The sequence below is a fragment of the Poecilia mexicana genome, unplaced genomic scaffold (assembly GCF_051168715.1).
Source record: "Poecilia mexicana isolate PSO_F unplaced genomic scaffold, ASM5116871v1 scaffold_18, whole genome shotgun sequence".
Classification (NCBI taxonomy): Eukaryota; Metazoa; Chordata; class Actinopteri; order Cyprinodontiformes; family Poeciliidae; genus Poecilia; species Poecilia mexicana.
Genome location: NW_028263387.1, coordinates 26,913,614 through 26,929,550, shown reverse-complemented (window position 1 = coordinate 26,929,550; position 15,937 = coordinate 26,913,614). Strand labels below are relative to the sequence as shown.

Sequence of the window (15,937 nt, the reverse complement as noted above, 5' to 3'; positions counted from 1 at the left end):
TGTTGATTATGATGATTTTGTGCTTATGGCTAATGAAAACATGACATTTAAGATTAGAACATTACATCAGAATAATCTATATATTTTAAATACACAGATGTGGACTTCATAAAATATGTCTTTAGTACCTAGGTAAAGGTTATGTTCAAAAACAGGACTTTTAATCTGAATATGACTGAATTTAATGTCAAATTAAAGATTTTTTGGGGGACGATGGATTTTAATATTGAAAAATAAAGAACAATTCACTTTTTTAAATTCAGCACAACCAAATTTAAGAAAAAAAATTTTTTTTAAGGTTTTGTTGGCTCTATTTGATGGTAGTTTGACAGGAAGGAGGGTTGTGAGAGAGGGGAAAGATGTGCAGCAAATGTCACCAGACTGGGAATTGAACCTGTGACCACTGGCATGAGGACTCGGGCCTCAATGCATGGGTGGTGCTTTGCCCCTGCACCACCACAGCACTCCCTCAGATTTTAAAATTTTAAATATAGGAATGTTTTACAGGGATGTTAGAAACCCTGATGAAAGATGTGATGCTAAATAACAAGTTAGCTGAGAATTAGTAATTTAGTCTTGCTAAGAAATATTTTACAAAGCAAAAATATATATATTTTAAGCAACCATTTGTTAGAAAGTTGTTTTTTTTACAAAAAGAAATCAGATCATTCTGACTGTAAATCAATGAGAAAAGGTTGTAATATTTATTTTTCATTTATTCAGAAAAGGGTAACTAGAAAGTAGTTTTATTTTCTTGGCTGTAAGCTCCGCCCCCTTTCATTTAGCCCCGCCCTCCCAACCTGGGCGGGGACTGACTGCCGCCTTATAAGGCAGCGGCTGTAAGACCACACCCAGACGCCCCTGCAAGTTGGGTGGGGAAACCCCGTCTGGCAGCCTGAAGCTCATTCGCTGGAGCAGAGAGGACAGGAAGAGGAAAAGCTCCAGCCTGGCCAGCGATTCGCCGACGCAGACCCGAGGTCCCGCCCCAAATGGCAGGAAGCAGGTGGGTGTGGTGCGCTGACCTTTGTCGTCAAGGAAACGATCTATGTTAGGAGAGAAAAAGGTTTGAATGATGTTTCTGTTGCGTTTGTTTTGATAGATCTGTTTGGGTTTTCCTGAGGGTCACCTGGGTTGAACAGGTCCGGTTTGTCCCAGAACCGGGGGTCGTGGTGAATCGACCACATGTTGACCAAAACCCGAGTCCCGCGGCGCACAGCGTGACCGCCAATGCTGAGAGAGGAAACGGGTTTTTAAGAAACTCTTTGAGCTTTTCAACGTTGCGCCATGTGATCGGACCTACCTGCTGTCGGTCATGGCGGTGTGCGGGATCAGAACCGGGCTGACCGGTCGGATCCTCATGCCCTCGTTGATGACGCAGTCCAGGTAGGGCAGTCGGCCGCGGTCCGACACGCTCACCGCACGATCACCGCCCATGTTCTCATCCAGCTCCCTCTGCACGCGCTCCTGGACCTGCGATGGAAACCCAGAAGTAACGACCGAGACCTGAAGGGCGTCCGGGTCATCATCGGTTTCTAACCGACACGAGTTGATTGGGAACGGACTGAAACGCTACTTAGCTACCTGAAATCCACCAACTAACAGTATTTGTGTTTTTACCTATCCTTGACCAAGTTAGGATGGATTTATGGGCTACAAAACATGTTCATTACATTTTTTTCTCAGCCCAACTCAACCATTACACTCGCATATGAAAATAGATGCATGCAGATGCGTAATTACACCACTTTGAAAGGTAGAAGTGTAGCCTCCTGCACAACCAACAAGTGGTTTCTGGATGATAAATCAATAAAGAAACGCTTGTCTTTTCCAGCAGCCATTAAGCAGCACATGCAGTGGGAAAACCAGCTGACCAGAGGTGCTGGAGCTCAGCTTGGGTTGCTTGGTAACAGGGCAACCCAACATGACTTAACAATTGGGAGGATTTTGAAATTGCACCAAAAAAACGTTATCTTGTTGCCAAAACAATGGCTGGGTGTTTTTTAAGCACTTTGGCTGGCAGTAGAAGTGCAAATGGAAAAAGAAAAATGTCCAAACTGTGAATTTTGCATCATTGGTCCCCTTTAACCATGTATTATTAGGCTACAGAAATCAGGTGTATCACATTTTCTTGAGTTTTTCTAAAATCCTGCATTTTGTTTGGTGATTTCTGTCACTTCCTGGAGTATTTTGACTTGGACGACATATCACCTTTTTGGCCGTTTTGGTGCTTCATACACAAGGAGCGACCGAGTTTCAGATTTTAATGCTCAACACTGTAGATTATTGTTTGCTTACATATGTGCTCACATCAGTTTCATGGCACGCTCTGATTGGTGGAACAAAGACAACACCACAGAAATGCTGTGTTTGAGCAAAACGTCATGAGAAGTGACGTTTTGCCCTCTGACCTCAGGGTGGTGCAGCAGGTAGGCCAGGATCCACAGCAGAGTGGTGGACGTCGTCTCCACACCGGCTCCAAACGCCTCCGCTGCTGTCATCAGGACGTGGTCGTCTGTTATCCCCTCTTCTGTTGACCCATGTGACCTCTGACCCCGCCCACTGCCCGTCTGGCCCTTCAGCAGGGCCTCCAGGAGGTCACGGGGGTCACCGTCACCCAGTGCCGCCTGCAACCCACCAGATAGACGATGGAAAAAGAGAAGAGCTCAGAGCTGTAATGAGCACTGCGGCCTGTAGGGGGAGCTGTTGGTCTCTGGTGGTTTTTAACGGTTTTCACCTTGTGCTCCTCCAGTTTCCGGGTCAGCAGTCGGTCCCTCACGGTGATGCACTCCTTCAGTTTACTGAGAGACCTGTTAGGAAACACCTGGAGGACAGACAGAGGCTGGGAGTCAAAGGTTTACAGATTTAATGGAGGAAAATTATTAATAAATGTTTAAAATTCAGCCAAACTTTCACTGAGATCCAAATCATCAATCAGTTGGGGTTTGTTTTTATGGATTTTAATGAGGAGTTGTAATTTACTCTTTTTATTTTTAGAAAATTTCTGTGAATTAGCTTCAAAATTTCTACCTTTTTAACTTTTTCTTTCTTACTTTTTGTTTGTATGAAAAGAAATAATGCTGTCATAAATAATCTGACATGCCGTCATATTATTTTCTCTTCTGCCCATGGATAGTTTTGGTTTTCCTCTGGCTCCCCAGTCGTACCTTCATCCAGGGGTAGATGTCCACCAGCCCGCCCCTGGCGATCGTCTCCACGATGCCGTTGTTGTAGCTGATCACCTCCTGCAGCTCGCGGTCTCCGGGGCCGTAGGAGCTGCTGAACACCAGGGTGCAGACCACGTTGGTGACGGCCCTGGTGATGGCGGCAGACGGGTCGAAGCCCCGCGACCCGTGGGACAGCAGCTCCACGCAGAGACCGTCCACCGCGGACAAAACTGCACAGAAGTTTATGTTACAGTCGCTGCTGGGGTCTAAATACTTAAGGATAAAATATCTCAAAACACTCATGAAAAGTTACTAACTTTAAAAGACAATTTTCTTTGTTTCTAAATGTTTGAAGTGTTCTTGATGAAAATCTTTCCAGGTTTTCTTAAAACGCTGGCTTCCTACATATTTCATAACGATGGTCCAGGGACATTGTGAAAAACAATGTATACATTTCCACCAAAAACTCACAAATTTTTAGATTAATCTCAGTCATTTTCCTGGAGAAAAAAGGAAAATTCTGAGCTTCAAAAGTCTAAAATTTGCAAGAAAAAACTAAAATAATTTTGAAACTTATCTCAGAATTCTCTAAGATAAACTTTGAAATTTTCTGAGTTCATAAAGTCAAAAATTTTGGACAATTGGAAATTTTCAAAGTTTCAAAAGTCAAAAATGTTGAACCTTTGGATCTCAGAAATTTCCATGTTATTTCTAGAAAATGTTTGTGAATAATCTCAAAATGTCAATTTTTATAATTTCAATAAAAGTGTTGTAGGTTATTTTTCCACAGAGCAGTAATGGTTAAAATCAGTCGCTGTGGCTCCTGAAGCTTGTTTTTCTAATCAGAAACGTGGTGGATCTGGACGGTACCGATGTCCTGCAGCCGGCTGGTTCCCTCTCCAAACAGGGTGAAGGAGTTGTGGACGAGGCGGCGGTGAAACCTCCACAGAGGAGAGTAGTCTGAGAAGGCGATGTCTTTTCCTCCCCGGGTCAGCAGGTTGGTGGTGACCTGTCCAGAATACAACCCAGTTCATAACATCAGGTTTTTAGTCCATAAGTTCATTTTGATGTGTCATTAGAACCTCTAGAAGAGCAAAACAGTTTGATTTAGTCTCTCTTTGTATTATATTTAGGTTAGATTGTTCAATTTGTTCACTATTATTTGTGAACTTTTACTTCTAAACAACGACTTCCGGTTAACCAGCTTCGCTAATCCGCCATTTTTATTTCTCGCAGCGATTTTGCAGTGACGACAAAAATTATTTTAAAAACATCAGTTTGTGTGCCATCTGGACCCAGTCGTAGTTTTGCTAGCAGTAGCACGGGCCTTCTGCTAATGGTAGCACTGTGTGCTAGCTGTTAGCATCTTGAGTACACAACGTCCTGTCTTTTTTAATAGTTTTATTACATAAAGACTTTTTGTTCTGTAAAACCTTCAGCAACATTATTGAAGCTAGCATTAGCTAACTTTCTAATTTAAATGTGAAACAGGGATTTAAAAACATGTTATGTCCACTTTAACACATTTTATACTTACATGCATACTCAGTATTTTTAGCAAGCTTAGTAAAAACTGGCTCCCAGGTTGTTGATTAATAAGATCCAAAAATGGAAATTAAATTTGCTCTTGTTTTTTAAAATTAGATTCAGCTTTTTGAACGTTTTCTGTTTCCTAAAAGCTGGAAACTCCAGGCTGTAAATGAAAAATGAAACAGTAGCCCTTATAAACAATTACTGCTATATTAGCCTATTAGAATTATATTTTAAGGAGTCAAAACCTTTAAAGTCCCATGTTGAGACACCAGGGGGCGCTGTAGGAAAATGTTGTAGTAAAGGAAAAGAAGAAATGAAAAGAGTGATTCACTCCACAGGGAAAAATAAAAGTCTTGCTTACAATTATTTTTCCTCAGAGTTAAAAACCTAAATTTATTCTACCTAAAATATCCAATATAATCAAAACATTTCCAAAGAAAAGTGTCTGAGACGTGACTCTGGTCCTGAGCAGAGTTTCAGGTTCTGCAGGGAAACATTTCGGTGTGTTTTCATTAAGCTGACGGCTGCTGGCGTTTCTGACCATGTCGGGACGCCCAGCGAAGTCCTTGCCCCTCTGCAGCAGCACCTCTCTGGCGTGTTGATGGTTGTTCACCACCAGGGTGTAGTGAGGGCCGAGGTAGAGCGCAAACAGAGGTCCATACCTCAGAAACAAGCACAGGGTCAAAGGTCATCATCAGTTAGAACCAGATTACCGTCCAGGATTAGAGTTTTCTTCCTGAAAATCTCATAATCCACAAACGGATCCGTTCAGATTGAAGAATCCGGACCGTATCTTCCTATCAACACATCTTCCTTCCTCCTCTGCATTAAATTCTGTTTTAAGAAGCTAACTAGTCTTACAAATATTAAATTAAACATGATTCAGTTCAGATCCGAGTCTTAACTCATCGTTTTGAGCACAAACTACTAGTCATAAAGGCTCGTTAAGGAAATCTACCAACCCAAAGATAACTAGTAGTCTAGTTGTGGCATTATCTAGAATAGAGTCAACAAAACAACCAGTGTTCAGATGTCAGCTAATCAATCTGTACACATTAATTGGTCAAACTAAGTCAAAGACTGATTAATTTTATACATTTTAACGTGTTTATGAAAATTAATTAGTACTTCAAAATATGATAATTAACTAAACACAAACTAGTCCATTAAATATTAGTTCAATCCAAACCCAAAAAGTCATTCCTCTGGCTAACCAGCATTCCCACTGATAACTAGTCCTCTCTAAACCCAGTTGCTAACCAACCCATCCTCCAGCGTCTCAGACTCACCTGTAGGTCAGCTGGGTGAAGAGCAGGTGAGGAGGAAGGCCTCCGCCCAGCCAGGGGAGGCTGCCCAGGACCGGGAGGCGAGGCAGGCAGGGGACGGGCTCCTGGACCGGGCCGGATCCCTGGACCGGGCTGGATCTCTGAACCGGGCTGGATCTCTGAACCGGGCTGGATCCCTGGACCGGGCCTGATCCCTGGACCGGGCTGGATCTCTGAACCGGGCTGGATCCCTGGACCGGGCTGGATCTCTGAACCGGGCCAGGGCCCCGAACCGGGCCGGATCCCTGAACCGGACCAGACGAGTTCTGACGTTTAGCTTCCTGACCGGACCGACGGGAGAACAGAACCAGCAGAACCACGATGAAGAGGAGGAAGAGGATGAGGAGTGGGGGGGCAGAGGCCAGCAGAGTGGAGAGCATGGCTGCAGCGAGGAAGAGGAGAATGAGGAGGCGACGAAGAACCCTGACTTTAACCAGCCAGGGAGGAACCTTGGAGAGGTCAGAGGTCACGCCTGCGTGTTGTTATGACAGATGTTTGACCATGACTGAGAGTGAGTGTGTGTGTGTGTGTGTGTGTGTGTGTGTGTGTGTGTGTGTGTGTGTGTGTGTGTGTGTGTGTGTGTGTGTGTGTTTTCCTTCATCGGGTGGCCTTGGTGTTATCAGGCTGAATGCCACGGGTTGCCATGGAAACCTTAAAGGAGAACAGCCTGTCGACTCTGACCAGGTTTTCTTTCTTGACTCAGTGAAGGAGACAGTTTAGGTTCCTGTCAGAAGAACTTTAGACCCAGTCTGACCCGGTTAGTCCTGGACCGGTTCTGGTCCGGTTTATCGGTTCATTCTGGACGGTTTTTGACCCATTTTAGTCTGAGGTGTTTGGTTATGGCCTGATTTGCCTCAGGAATAAATCAAACTCGTCATGTTTGCTTTATTCTGTTCTGAAGCTTAGTTCTTGTTTTATGTGTTATTTTGCATCGTGGTTCTGGTCCGTTTTGAACTTGGTTTTATTTGGTAAAGGTTTGATGGTTTTAGACTTTATTACCTGGATTTGGACTTAATTTAGCAAAACTTTGAAGATATAAATGTTGACCTCATTTTCAGCCAGCTGAAATTGTTTTAGACAGTTTTTCTCTTCATGAAGCATAAAAACTGTTTCTGGAGACATTTCATCTATTTATCAGAAGAACCTTACATTAGAACCGTTCTGACCCGGTTAGATAGTTGAATGGGTCTTTCTCTTCTGTGGTTCTGGTTCAGGAATCTGTATCAGCTCTGTTTCAGCTGGAGCGGCATCAATCTGATATCAATAGCTGTATTGATCCTGATACTGAAAAATATTCTAGATTGGGTATCAGTGACAATGTTCCTGATCTATAAGTGCAGATCTATTCAGTCAAACTCTATGCTTTATGTCATGATTTATTATTTATTTTACATTATATTTGGGATTCCTAATTTAACTTTCTGAAACATTTGAAAGGTTTGTTTCAATTTATTTTCATGTTTCACCAAAGTAGTTAACGTTTTGTTTGTGTCAGATTCTTCATTTTTTATTTTAAATTTGCTGTTTTTGTCCTAAATTGTCTGAATAAATTAAAGTTTTACGTGTCTGACCAGTAGCTTGTCGTTAATTGTGCTGCACTGATGCAGAGTTATTAAATAAATTGGTAATTCAGTACATTTATGTTTCAGTTTAAGAAAATAAACATTTTAAATGAATTCAGCTGTTTTTCTGTATCGGTTCTGTCCGATGCTCAGATATCGGTATCAGAAGTGATAAAACTGGATCGCTGCGTTCATAGTTCAGTTTGTGTCTGGATATTTCTCAGTCATGATGCATTCCTGTTGAATCATTTCAGACTTTGTGAAGCTGATATTTTGGGTTTTCTGGCCGAGTTCTGCCTGTTTTGTAGCTAAATTTAGTCCAGCCTGAACATTTGCTCTCTCTCTCTCTCCTGCTGCCGTTTCCCTGATGGCGGCCATCTTAACGTCTGAACTGATCCATTAACTTTAAGAAACGTGTGAATCAGCGGCGCGGCTGACGCCACCAGAGTCCCAGCGCTTCAGCGTCTCGGTGGCGGTGTGTGTGCAGCCGGCGGAGGCACGCCGCCATGGTAACAGCGCCCACACACACATTTCCCCATCATCTGTCCTGATATAGCGCGTTGACACGGCGAGGCGAGCGGAGCGGTTCTGGTCCGTCTCTCTCTGGCAGAAAAACTGACAACAGGTGCTGCTTCAACGTCTCGGCTAAAAAAATCCCCCTGGAGGTCAAACACACGGCGCCTCTGATGTAAAACCCTGGAAGAGGAGAAAGAAACGCTCTGCTTCATGTTTCAGCGCCGGGTGCTTCGCAATCTGTTGCTTTAGTTAAAATAATCCTGGGAAAAGTGAAACATAAAGGCTGGTTTCAAGGTTTTAATCTGCCAAAAACTGGACAGTTTGAACTGCTGGAGAGCCACAAAATTCAATAAGAAAATGCAAAAATTAGTTTATTGTAATTTCTTTGGGGGCGTGGGGTGTTAGCTTTACCTCCTCAACAGTAACGTTTTCTAAAATCTGTGCATCATTAAAGATCCAAAGCATAAAACTGTTTTTTTATTTAAAAAAACACAATTTCTTATTATTTTAGTAATGCGTTGCTTTCTATTCAGTGGTAAAAAAATTTTCCATCCTGACTCACAACTGATTTGTTTTCAGGAGCCGAACAAAATCATTTTCATGGCCACAAATGGCCCCCGGACCGCACTTTGGACCCCTCTGGTCTAAATGAAGATCTGATGCAAAGTTTTACCTTCAAACCTCAAAAATCTGCCAGAAGTTTTCACATTATAAAAACCCAGAACATCGTTTATCATTTATGCTGATAAAATTTACTATAATAATTTAATCATGATTAATTCCAGTTAAGGATATTAAAAGTCTCCAAAATGTCCACATTGTCTGGATTGGTAGTTTCACTATTTTCTCCACTGTTTGGTCAAAGAAAGCATCAATAAATTTCGAAATATGATTAAATCCAGCTGATGCAAATCAAACTTTTTATATGATTGTTGTCCTAAAGATGTTTATTATAAACAGGAATGTTTTTCAAGTAGCATTTGTGTTTGTGGGGCTATAAATGCTGTGACACACAGTTACCTAAAAAGTTTTGATAATTATTTTATCTTTATTGCATCGCTAACCGCTACCTGAACATATTTTATTGAGGTTTTATGTGATCAATTAACACAGAGCAATGCAGGAATGTGAATCACAAAGAAAACCAGACATGATTTAAACATTTTCTGAAAAGTGTGGTGGACATTTGTATTTCACTCTTTCTCTGCAGATCCAGCTGGTTGGTCTCCACCAATTAGCTGAATGTTTTTTTCTCTTCTTTACAAAACAAGTTCAGTCCGATTGGATGCAAGGCACCAACAAACGTCAGTTAAATCTATCCCTAGACTTTGATTAGGCCATTCTGGCATATCAATTTCATTTGATCTAATCTGTGTTTCCATTAGCATTTCATTTTGAAGTTTTGCATTAGAAGTTGATAGAAATGCCAAAGCAAAATAAAATAAAAAAAATAACATTTTGAAGAAAAAAAAGTTTTACGCTCATTTGATGTGATTTTTGGTTTTTCTGAAATACTTAACGAAGTAAAGATGAGATGGAAATACATTTACAGAATAAGTTCTGATGTAGCGAAGGGTTCCATCAACTGGAAAGAGCAAAGATGAGGAAGGTTTACACCGATCTTTTATTAATGGATATTTGGGGTCTGAACTGCTAATAGGCAGGAATGAGTGTTTTAAAGAGGCTCTGCTCCTAACCAGCCCAAATTATCCACTGTAGAAGACATTTTTAAAAATTATAACTTATCTTTTATCAAATTGTTGCAACGTTTGAAACTCTGAATTAGCAGCTATGTATTTCTGACACATTATTGTTATTTTTAAAGCACAAACGGCTGTTAAATGCAGAAAATGGTGACTAGAAATTTTCTGCCATCGCTTCTGGCGCCCCCTCTGGCTCGGCGCCCGCATGCATCGCATTTAGAGCGTACAAACATTTACAACTGAAACTTTGGGCCCCTGATGCCTTAATATTATATATTAAACGATGCACAAGATTGAAAAGTTACATCTGAGCAAGTTAAGGGTTTAAATTTAATTTTACTGAAATAAAAATGTATTTTTCCATGTTTTAGGGGAACAAATAGACATGGAGGGCAGCTAAATTCCTTGTTACGTAACACTTCTGCTTGTTTTGGTTTACATGGAGGGATGAGAACGGCGTGAATCTCAGAGGACGATCCCGACGCTCCGAACAGAACCAGGGGGTTCTGCAGGTTCTGATGATCCAGCTCCTTTTATGTAACGCCGGCCTGGATCCTCCATCCGTCTCCATGGCGACTACATCCCAGCAGCTGCATGTGGCTGTGCAGGAATGTCACATGTGGGCCAGTGATGCTTCTGCAGTGCTGAACCGGTGGCGCAAAAAAGTTGTGATATGCACTAAGCGGGCGCCGCTCTGGAGGGGGCGCCATAAGCGACGGCAAAAAATTATTTCTAGTCCACATTTTCTGTGGCTTAGCAGCTAATTATGCTTTGAAAACCACACTTTGTCTGTGTCTGCTCGGTGTGAGCATCTCTAACTCGAATGTTGCAACAAATTAAACAAATTTGGGTCTCTGGAGTCCCATGAAATGCGCCAAAACCCGCGATCTGAGTCTCCCTCCCGTGTTTCCTGTCTTCTCCCGGTTGTATAACCTCTCTCTGCCGCAGTGAAGGAAACCCCTCTCTCCGCTCCCCGACGACGCTCTGCCGCCTGTCCTTTTAAGGCATGGGGGATACCCGCCGTCACAGCCGGAAGCAGCCCAAATTTGGTCAGCTGAAAGGGGCACGGCGGGGGGAATCCCTCGCGCCGGTGTCGACCAATAAAGGCAAGACGGGAGTTACCTTGGAGACGGAGAGTATAAAAGGGAGAGCCGGAGAGCGCTCAGCATCCTCAGCCTCTCAGCCCGGCAGCAGCCGCAGCTTAAACTGGATTAACGCCTCGCTTCTTAGGGGGAATCCCGGATTTAATCATAAAACCTGAGAAAAAGATGCTTCTGGAGCGCGACGACAGCTTCATGTCTGAGTTTGAGGACGCTTGCAGCGCCTGGGTGGACAGTGTAGGGTCCAGCCCCAGCGACGGCGCGGACTCTGACGTGGGATCACCGTTCAGCCAAGGTGAGTCTCCAGCATCCTGCTGCATGTCATGCAACCTGCATCCTGCAGCTGCATCTTCATGGTGTTTCTGTCATTATGCAATAATAACCCCCTCCCCTCCCTTTCTGCAGTTTTCTCTCCGGGAACTGACGCCTCGGACTCAGACTTCTTCTCCGACTTCAGTGACTGCTCCTCGGACACTCTCTCTCCATCGCTCGGCTACACCGGAAGCTTCTTCGCGGAGCCGGAGCCCACGGCCGCGGGGCTGAGCAGCACTGCCGACGCGATCCTGAACATGATCACGGAAATTGTGGGAATCTGCACCGAGATGGAGCAGCAGCAGCAGCCCGCCCCCGACTTCAGCATACCTCCTGCAGCCGCGGAGCCGCAGCCGCCTGCAGCCCCCGCTTCAGCTCCAGTGGTGATCAAATCGGAGTTCGGGAGCTCCAGCTGCAGCAGCGGGTGTTCACAGCCCTCCACGCTCGGGAATGACGCTCTGTTCCCGGCTGCAGCGGACTCTCTGCTCCCGCTCATGGCTCTGGAGCAACAGGTGGACATGGCTGATTTCATCGAGTCTCTGCTGAGCTCCGAAGCCGGGCAGGGCGAGCTGAAGCCCGGCTGCGAGGTGAAGCAGGAGCCGCTGGAGCTGGAGGACTGGCTGAAGGGTTTACCGGTAACCGGCGGGGAATCCGGTAACTACGTCATCAGCAGCACCCCCTCCACCCTGGACGCGCACCTGCTTTCCTCCCTCCTGCAGGGCGCGTTCCCGATGGTCAACATCAGCAGCGTGCACGCGCCCGGAGCGCCCAAGCAGCAGCGCGCAGGGCGCAGAGCGCACGCGCGCGGCGGCGTGAAACCAAAGCCGTTCCCGTGCTCCGTGCAGGGCTGCGAGCGCCGCTTCTCGCGCTCCGACGAGCTCAACAGGCACGTGCGCATCCACACGGGCCAGAAGCCCTTCCAGTGCACCATCTGCGCGCGCAGCTTCAGCCGCAGCGACCACCTGACCACACACACGCGCACGCACACCGGCGAGAAGCCCTTCTCCTGCGACGTGTGCGGGAAGAGGTTCGCGCGCAGCGACGAGAGAAAGCGGCACGGGCGCGTGCACGTGAAGCAGCAGCTGCGTGCGCAGATGATGGCCGCCTACTCTCTGGCCCTGAACGCGCCCGGCGTGTAAACACAGGCACGCGCTCCCTCTACGCGGAGTTTTGGAAGCTTTTCGGATTTGAACCGACAACCGGAGAGACATGTGACGTCACACCGGTGTACAGGTGCTGGGAGGCGCATGCGTGTATGCGGTGCCTGAAGGTTCGGGTTCGGGTTCGGGCCTGGCCCGGCAGCCGACCGGGCCTCCGCCGCCTTAAAGGGGCAGTGCGCCCCCTGCAGGACGGATCCTGCTGTAAAATAAAACCAGTTTCTTCTGCATGAAGCCGTAAAGAGACTCTGTGAATGTCGACGTCAGAATGTGGTGCTTCTGTTGTTGATATTTCCATGTAAGCAGCTCTATATTTGAGGAGTTCCATGTTTGTAACATATCTCTATTTTTCTAGACGGACTGTCTACCTCTCAGTGTCGCAGTTTTACAAGCAGGGTGTGAATATTTTAGAGATGTTTCTCTGGCACATGAACGTGAAACACGATGTCACTTTTTCTATGAAACGACTGTACGCATTCCGCGGACTCTGAACGAACCCGTGTGTGCAGGTCCAGCTGCACCGGTGCATTGTGGGATATGTTGTCCTGTGTTCTGTGGTGTGAGATCTGAAGCACACCTGCTCAGTGAGAGCTGAGCGCTCAGTAGCACACATGGCTGTGCGAGTTTACTGTTCCCTCATTCTGCATGGAGGCTGTTGTTGCTGTTAATAAACAAAACAAAGCAGATCCACTGAGTCCGGCTGTTTCCTCTGCACCAAAACACCAACAGAACCCCTCACCTTTCACACATTTAGTCATGCTAGTGAGTAAAAAAGTATTTCAGATCATTTTTAATATCAAAACGTTTCCATTAAAACTGCATTAATCAACACAGAGCCCTGAGGGTCTACATTCAGATGCCACTTCAAGCTTTACGGGGCAGAAAGGAAGTCTCACCCTTATAGCTGCAGTACCTAACTTTTATTTTAAAGGTTTTTGTACATATTTGTTTAGCCTGTCACCATTTTGCACAGCTTGTTATGAGACAGATAACCAATGAAAAGATCACTCTGCCTGAGCTTCTATTGTCGTCTGAAGAAATGCACCGCTCCCGGTCAAAAACAACCAATCAGAGCCAGGAGGAGGATCTTAGCGCTGTCCATCATCCTCATGTACTCGCTGCTAACTGTGCTAAAGGCACAACTTACTGTTACAGGAAAACTATTTATCCAACGTCATCGGATCAGATCAGAAGCTGCAGGAAGATCAGGGGTTGAGGGTGATTGACAGCACTAAGACCCGCCTCCTGGCTCTGATTGGTTATTTCTAGTTAACACTGGCAACTTGGTTGTTTCTCCTCTGGCCTCTGGCAAAAGGCAGAGGAGATCCATCTTTTCACAGATTATTTGTCTCAAACTCACAACATGGTGACAGTTTCAAAAAAAAAAATAAAAAATATATATATATATATATATATACATATATATATATATATATATATATATATATATATATATATATATATATATATATATATATATATATATATATATATATAATATCAAAACGTTTCCATTAAAACTGCATTAATCAACACAGAGCCCTGAGGGACACCATCTGAAGTCCCTCATATATATACATACATATATATATATATATATATATATATATAATACGTTTTATAAAAGTTGCACACTGCAGCTTTAACTAAAGGAGATTAAAAGCTCTTCACAACAATCTGGCAATGTGTGAAAATATCACAGCTCCCTTGATAATTCATGATTCAACTATGATTAAACCACATTTTATGGTGCAATTTCACTCATAAACTAGACCTGATTATGACCAAATTTGTAAAATAAGGAATTCACTCAAAGTGAAACACAAAGTAGGCAAATAGAGCTAAAAGATATGTTTAAATATGTGTATGTGTTTATGTGTTTATTGACAAAAAATATTTAATTTGGGTCGCATTCCCTGTTGTTTGAACAGACTTATTCTGACGAGAGCTGTGACGTTTATTCATGTTAAACCTGTCCCTATAGTTTTAACATAAATAATTTTATTGTAGGTAGAAATTATATGAAGTAAATTTCAGTGGGAAAAAAAATCTGTGAAATTTTCTAGAAAAAATGACATTTTTTTAGTTTGAAAGTCAAAAATTTGTTAGAAAAAACTCAGATATTTTAAGATTAATATCAAAAATTAGGAAAAAAATCTTGAACATTTCTGAGTTTCAAAAGTAAAAATTTTCTTATTTCCAAGTTTTCAATAAACTTTCTAAGATCAATCTCAAAATTGGCAGAAATTTACTGCTTTATTTCCTGTCTGCATTGGCCCTAATACACTGTAGTATTTATGTCTTCAGCTGTGTGAATACTTTAATCAGAAGCTCATCATCACCTTAAACTAGAAGAGACAGGACAGCAGCATCTATTGTGGAGACATGATGGAGGCTCAGGAAAGAGTGGGCCGCCGGTTGCCATGGTGATCCCGCCATTTCTGGGAACAAAACTGTAAGTCGCAGTTGATTTTACGTTGGAGATTAGACCGGTTTAAAAAAACCCCAACAACCCAGAGCTGAAATATAAGGAGTCTGAGTGAAAGGCGGAAGAAAGATCCAGATATGAGGATCAAACGAGTTAAAATTTAAATATTTCTGAATATTTCACAGGATCAGGGAGTGAGACACTTCAACTGGCGCCTAAAAACAGCTCTTCATCGGTCGTCTTCATCAGAGAATCTCCGTCCAGCCTTCTACAGGCTGCGGTTGCCTAGCAACAAACGATTCCATTAACAGTTCGTCAGGTGGTATGAACTGCGAAGGCCGAGTTTCCATGGTAACAACGTTTCACCCACGTCGCCGCTGAGTTTTTGTTATTTTGTTGTTGAGTTTCTGAAGGAAAGATGTTTAGAAACCTTCATCGCTGCAGCTGATGATGATGATGATGATGATGATGATGATGATGATGATGATGATGATGATGATGATGATGATGATGATGATGATGAGAGTGACTTCTGGTCAGGTTGAGCTGTTTCTCTGTTCATGGACGTCTTACGCCACCCTGTGGCCAAATACTGCAACTGCAACTCCTCTACAGTAAAATAAAATAACTATCTTTGAGTCGACTGAGATAATGAAGCTGATGCTAAAGGTCAGAGGTCACAGCATCAGTTAGAATAGAGAAGCACAAATAAATATAACAAATAAACTACATTTTCTCATGTTGCTGCCATCTCCAGTTAACAAAAACTTGTTAGAGTACAAAATATGCCGTAAATATTTTAAAAATTCTCCCTTTTCTTCCAGCTTTTTCAATATTTGCTGTTTAAAATAGAGGATTTTGTACATGATCTGGGTTTAAGGCAGTTAAAATGAACATTTCCTAACATCAAAAACATTCAGCCTCATCAGCAAAAATGTAAAAATGAGTGAACTGATTAAAAGCAACGTTCCTCAAAGAAAGCCGGAGGGAATTTCAATATTTCTCCAGTGCAAAACATTAAAACCAGTCAAGGAATAAGGCTTTGATCTCCTCTCTTTTATGCATCCTTAAATATCATCCATCAATAACACTGGTCAGGGATTACTTTCATTTTTATTTGATCAATACATTTAGATT

At 43.4% G+C, this 15,937-nt stretch overlaps 2 protein-coding genes across 2 annotated transcripts; one reads left to right on the top strand and one right to left on the bottom strand.

Moving 5' to 3' along the window:
- Nucleotides 1-695: 695 nt before the first annotated feature.
- On the bottom strand, nucleotides 696-6,743 carry cyp17a2 (cytochrome P450, family 17, subfamily A, polypeptide 2). The gene is made up of 9 exons (XM_088015722.1): nucleotides 5,987-6,743; nucleotides 5,239-5,359; nucleotides 4,035-4,173; nucleotides 3,165-3,394; nucleotides 2,735-2,821; nucleotides 2,409-2,624; nucleotides 1,301-1,470; nucleotides 1,127-1,230; nucleotides 696-1,043 (listed from the first exon to the last, which is right to left on the bottom strand). The coding sequence occupies exons 1-9, from the start codon at nucleotides 6,400-6,402 to the stop codon at nucleotides 778-780; spliced, it is 1,749 nt and encodes a 582-aa protein (XP_087871848.1). The 5' UTR covers nucleotides 6,403-6,743; the 3' UTR covers nucleotides 696-777.
- A 4,130-nt stretch (nucleotides 6,744-10,873) lies between these two features.
- egr4 (early growth response 4) lies at nucleotides 10,874-13,024 on the top strand. The gene is made up of 2 exons (XM_015004907.2): nucleotides 10,874-11,198; nucleotides 11,309-13,024. Exons 1-2 carry the CDS (start codon nucleotides 11,072-11,074, stop codon nucleotides 12,352-12,354), a joined length of 1,173 nt encoding a protein of 390 aa, XP_014860393.1. The 5' UTR covers nucleotides 10,874-11,071; the 3' UTR covers nucleotides 12,355-13,024.
- Nucleotides 13,025-15,937: the final 2,913 nt, after the last annotated feature.

Excerpts from the sequence above, each read along its gene's own strand:
- egr4 (XM_015004907.2), top strand. The coding sequence starts at position 11,072 with ATGCTTCTGGAGCGCGACGACAGCTTCATGTCTGAGTTTGAGGACGCT. Across the intron at positions 11,199-11,308 it reads GGGATCACCGTTCAGCCAAG|TTTTCTCTCCGGGAACTGAC; the intron begins GTGAGTCTCCAG and ends CCCTTTCTGCAG.
- cyp17a2 (XM_088015722.1), bottom strand. The coding sequence starts at position 6,402 with ATGCTCTCCACTCTGCTGGCCTCTGCCCCCCCACTCCTCATCCTCTTC. Across the intron at positions 2,822-3,164 it reads ACATCTACCCCTGGATGAAG|GTGTTTCCTAACAGGTCTCT; the intron begins GTACGACTGGGG and ends TCTGTCCTCCAG. Across the intron at positions 1,471-2,408 it reads ACCTGCTGCACCACCCTGAG|GTCCAGGAGCGCGTGCAGAG; the intron begins GTCAGAGGGCAA and ends TTTCCATCGCAG.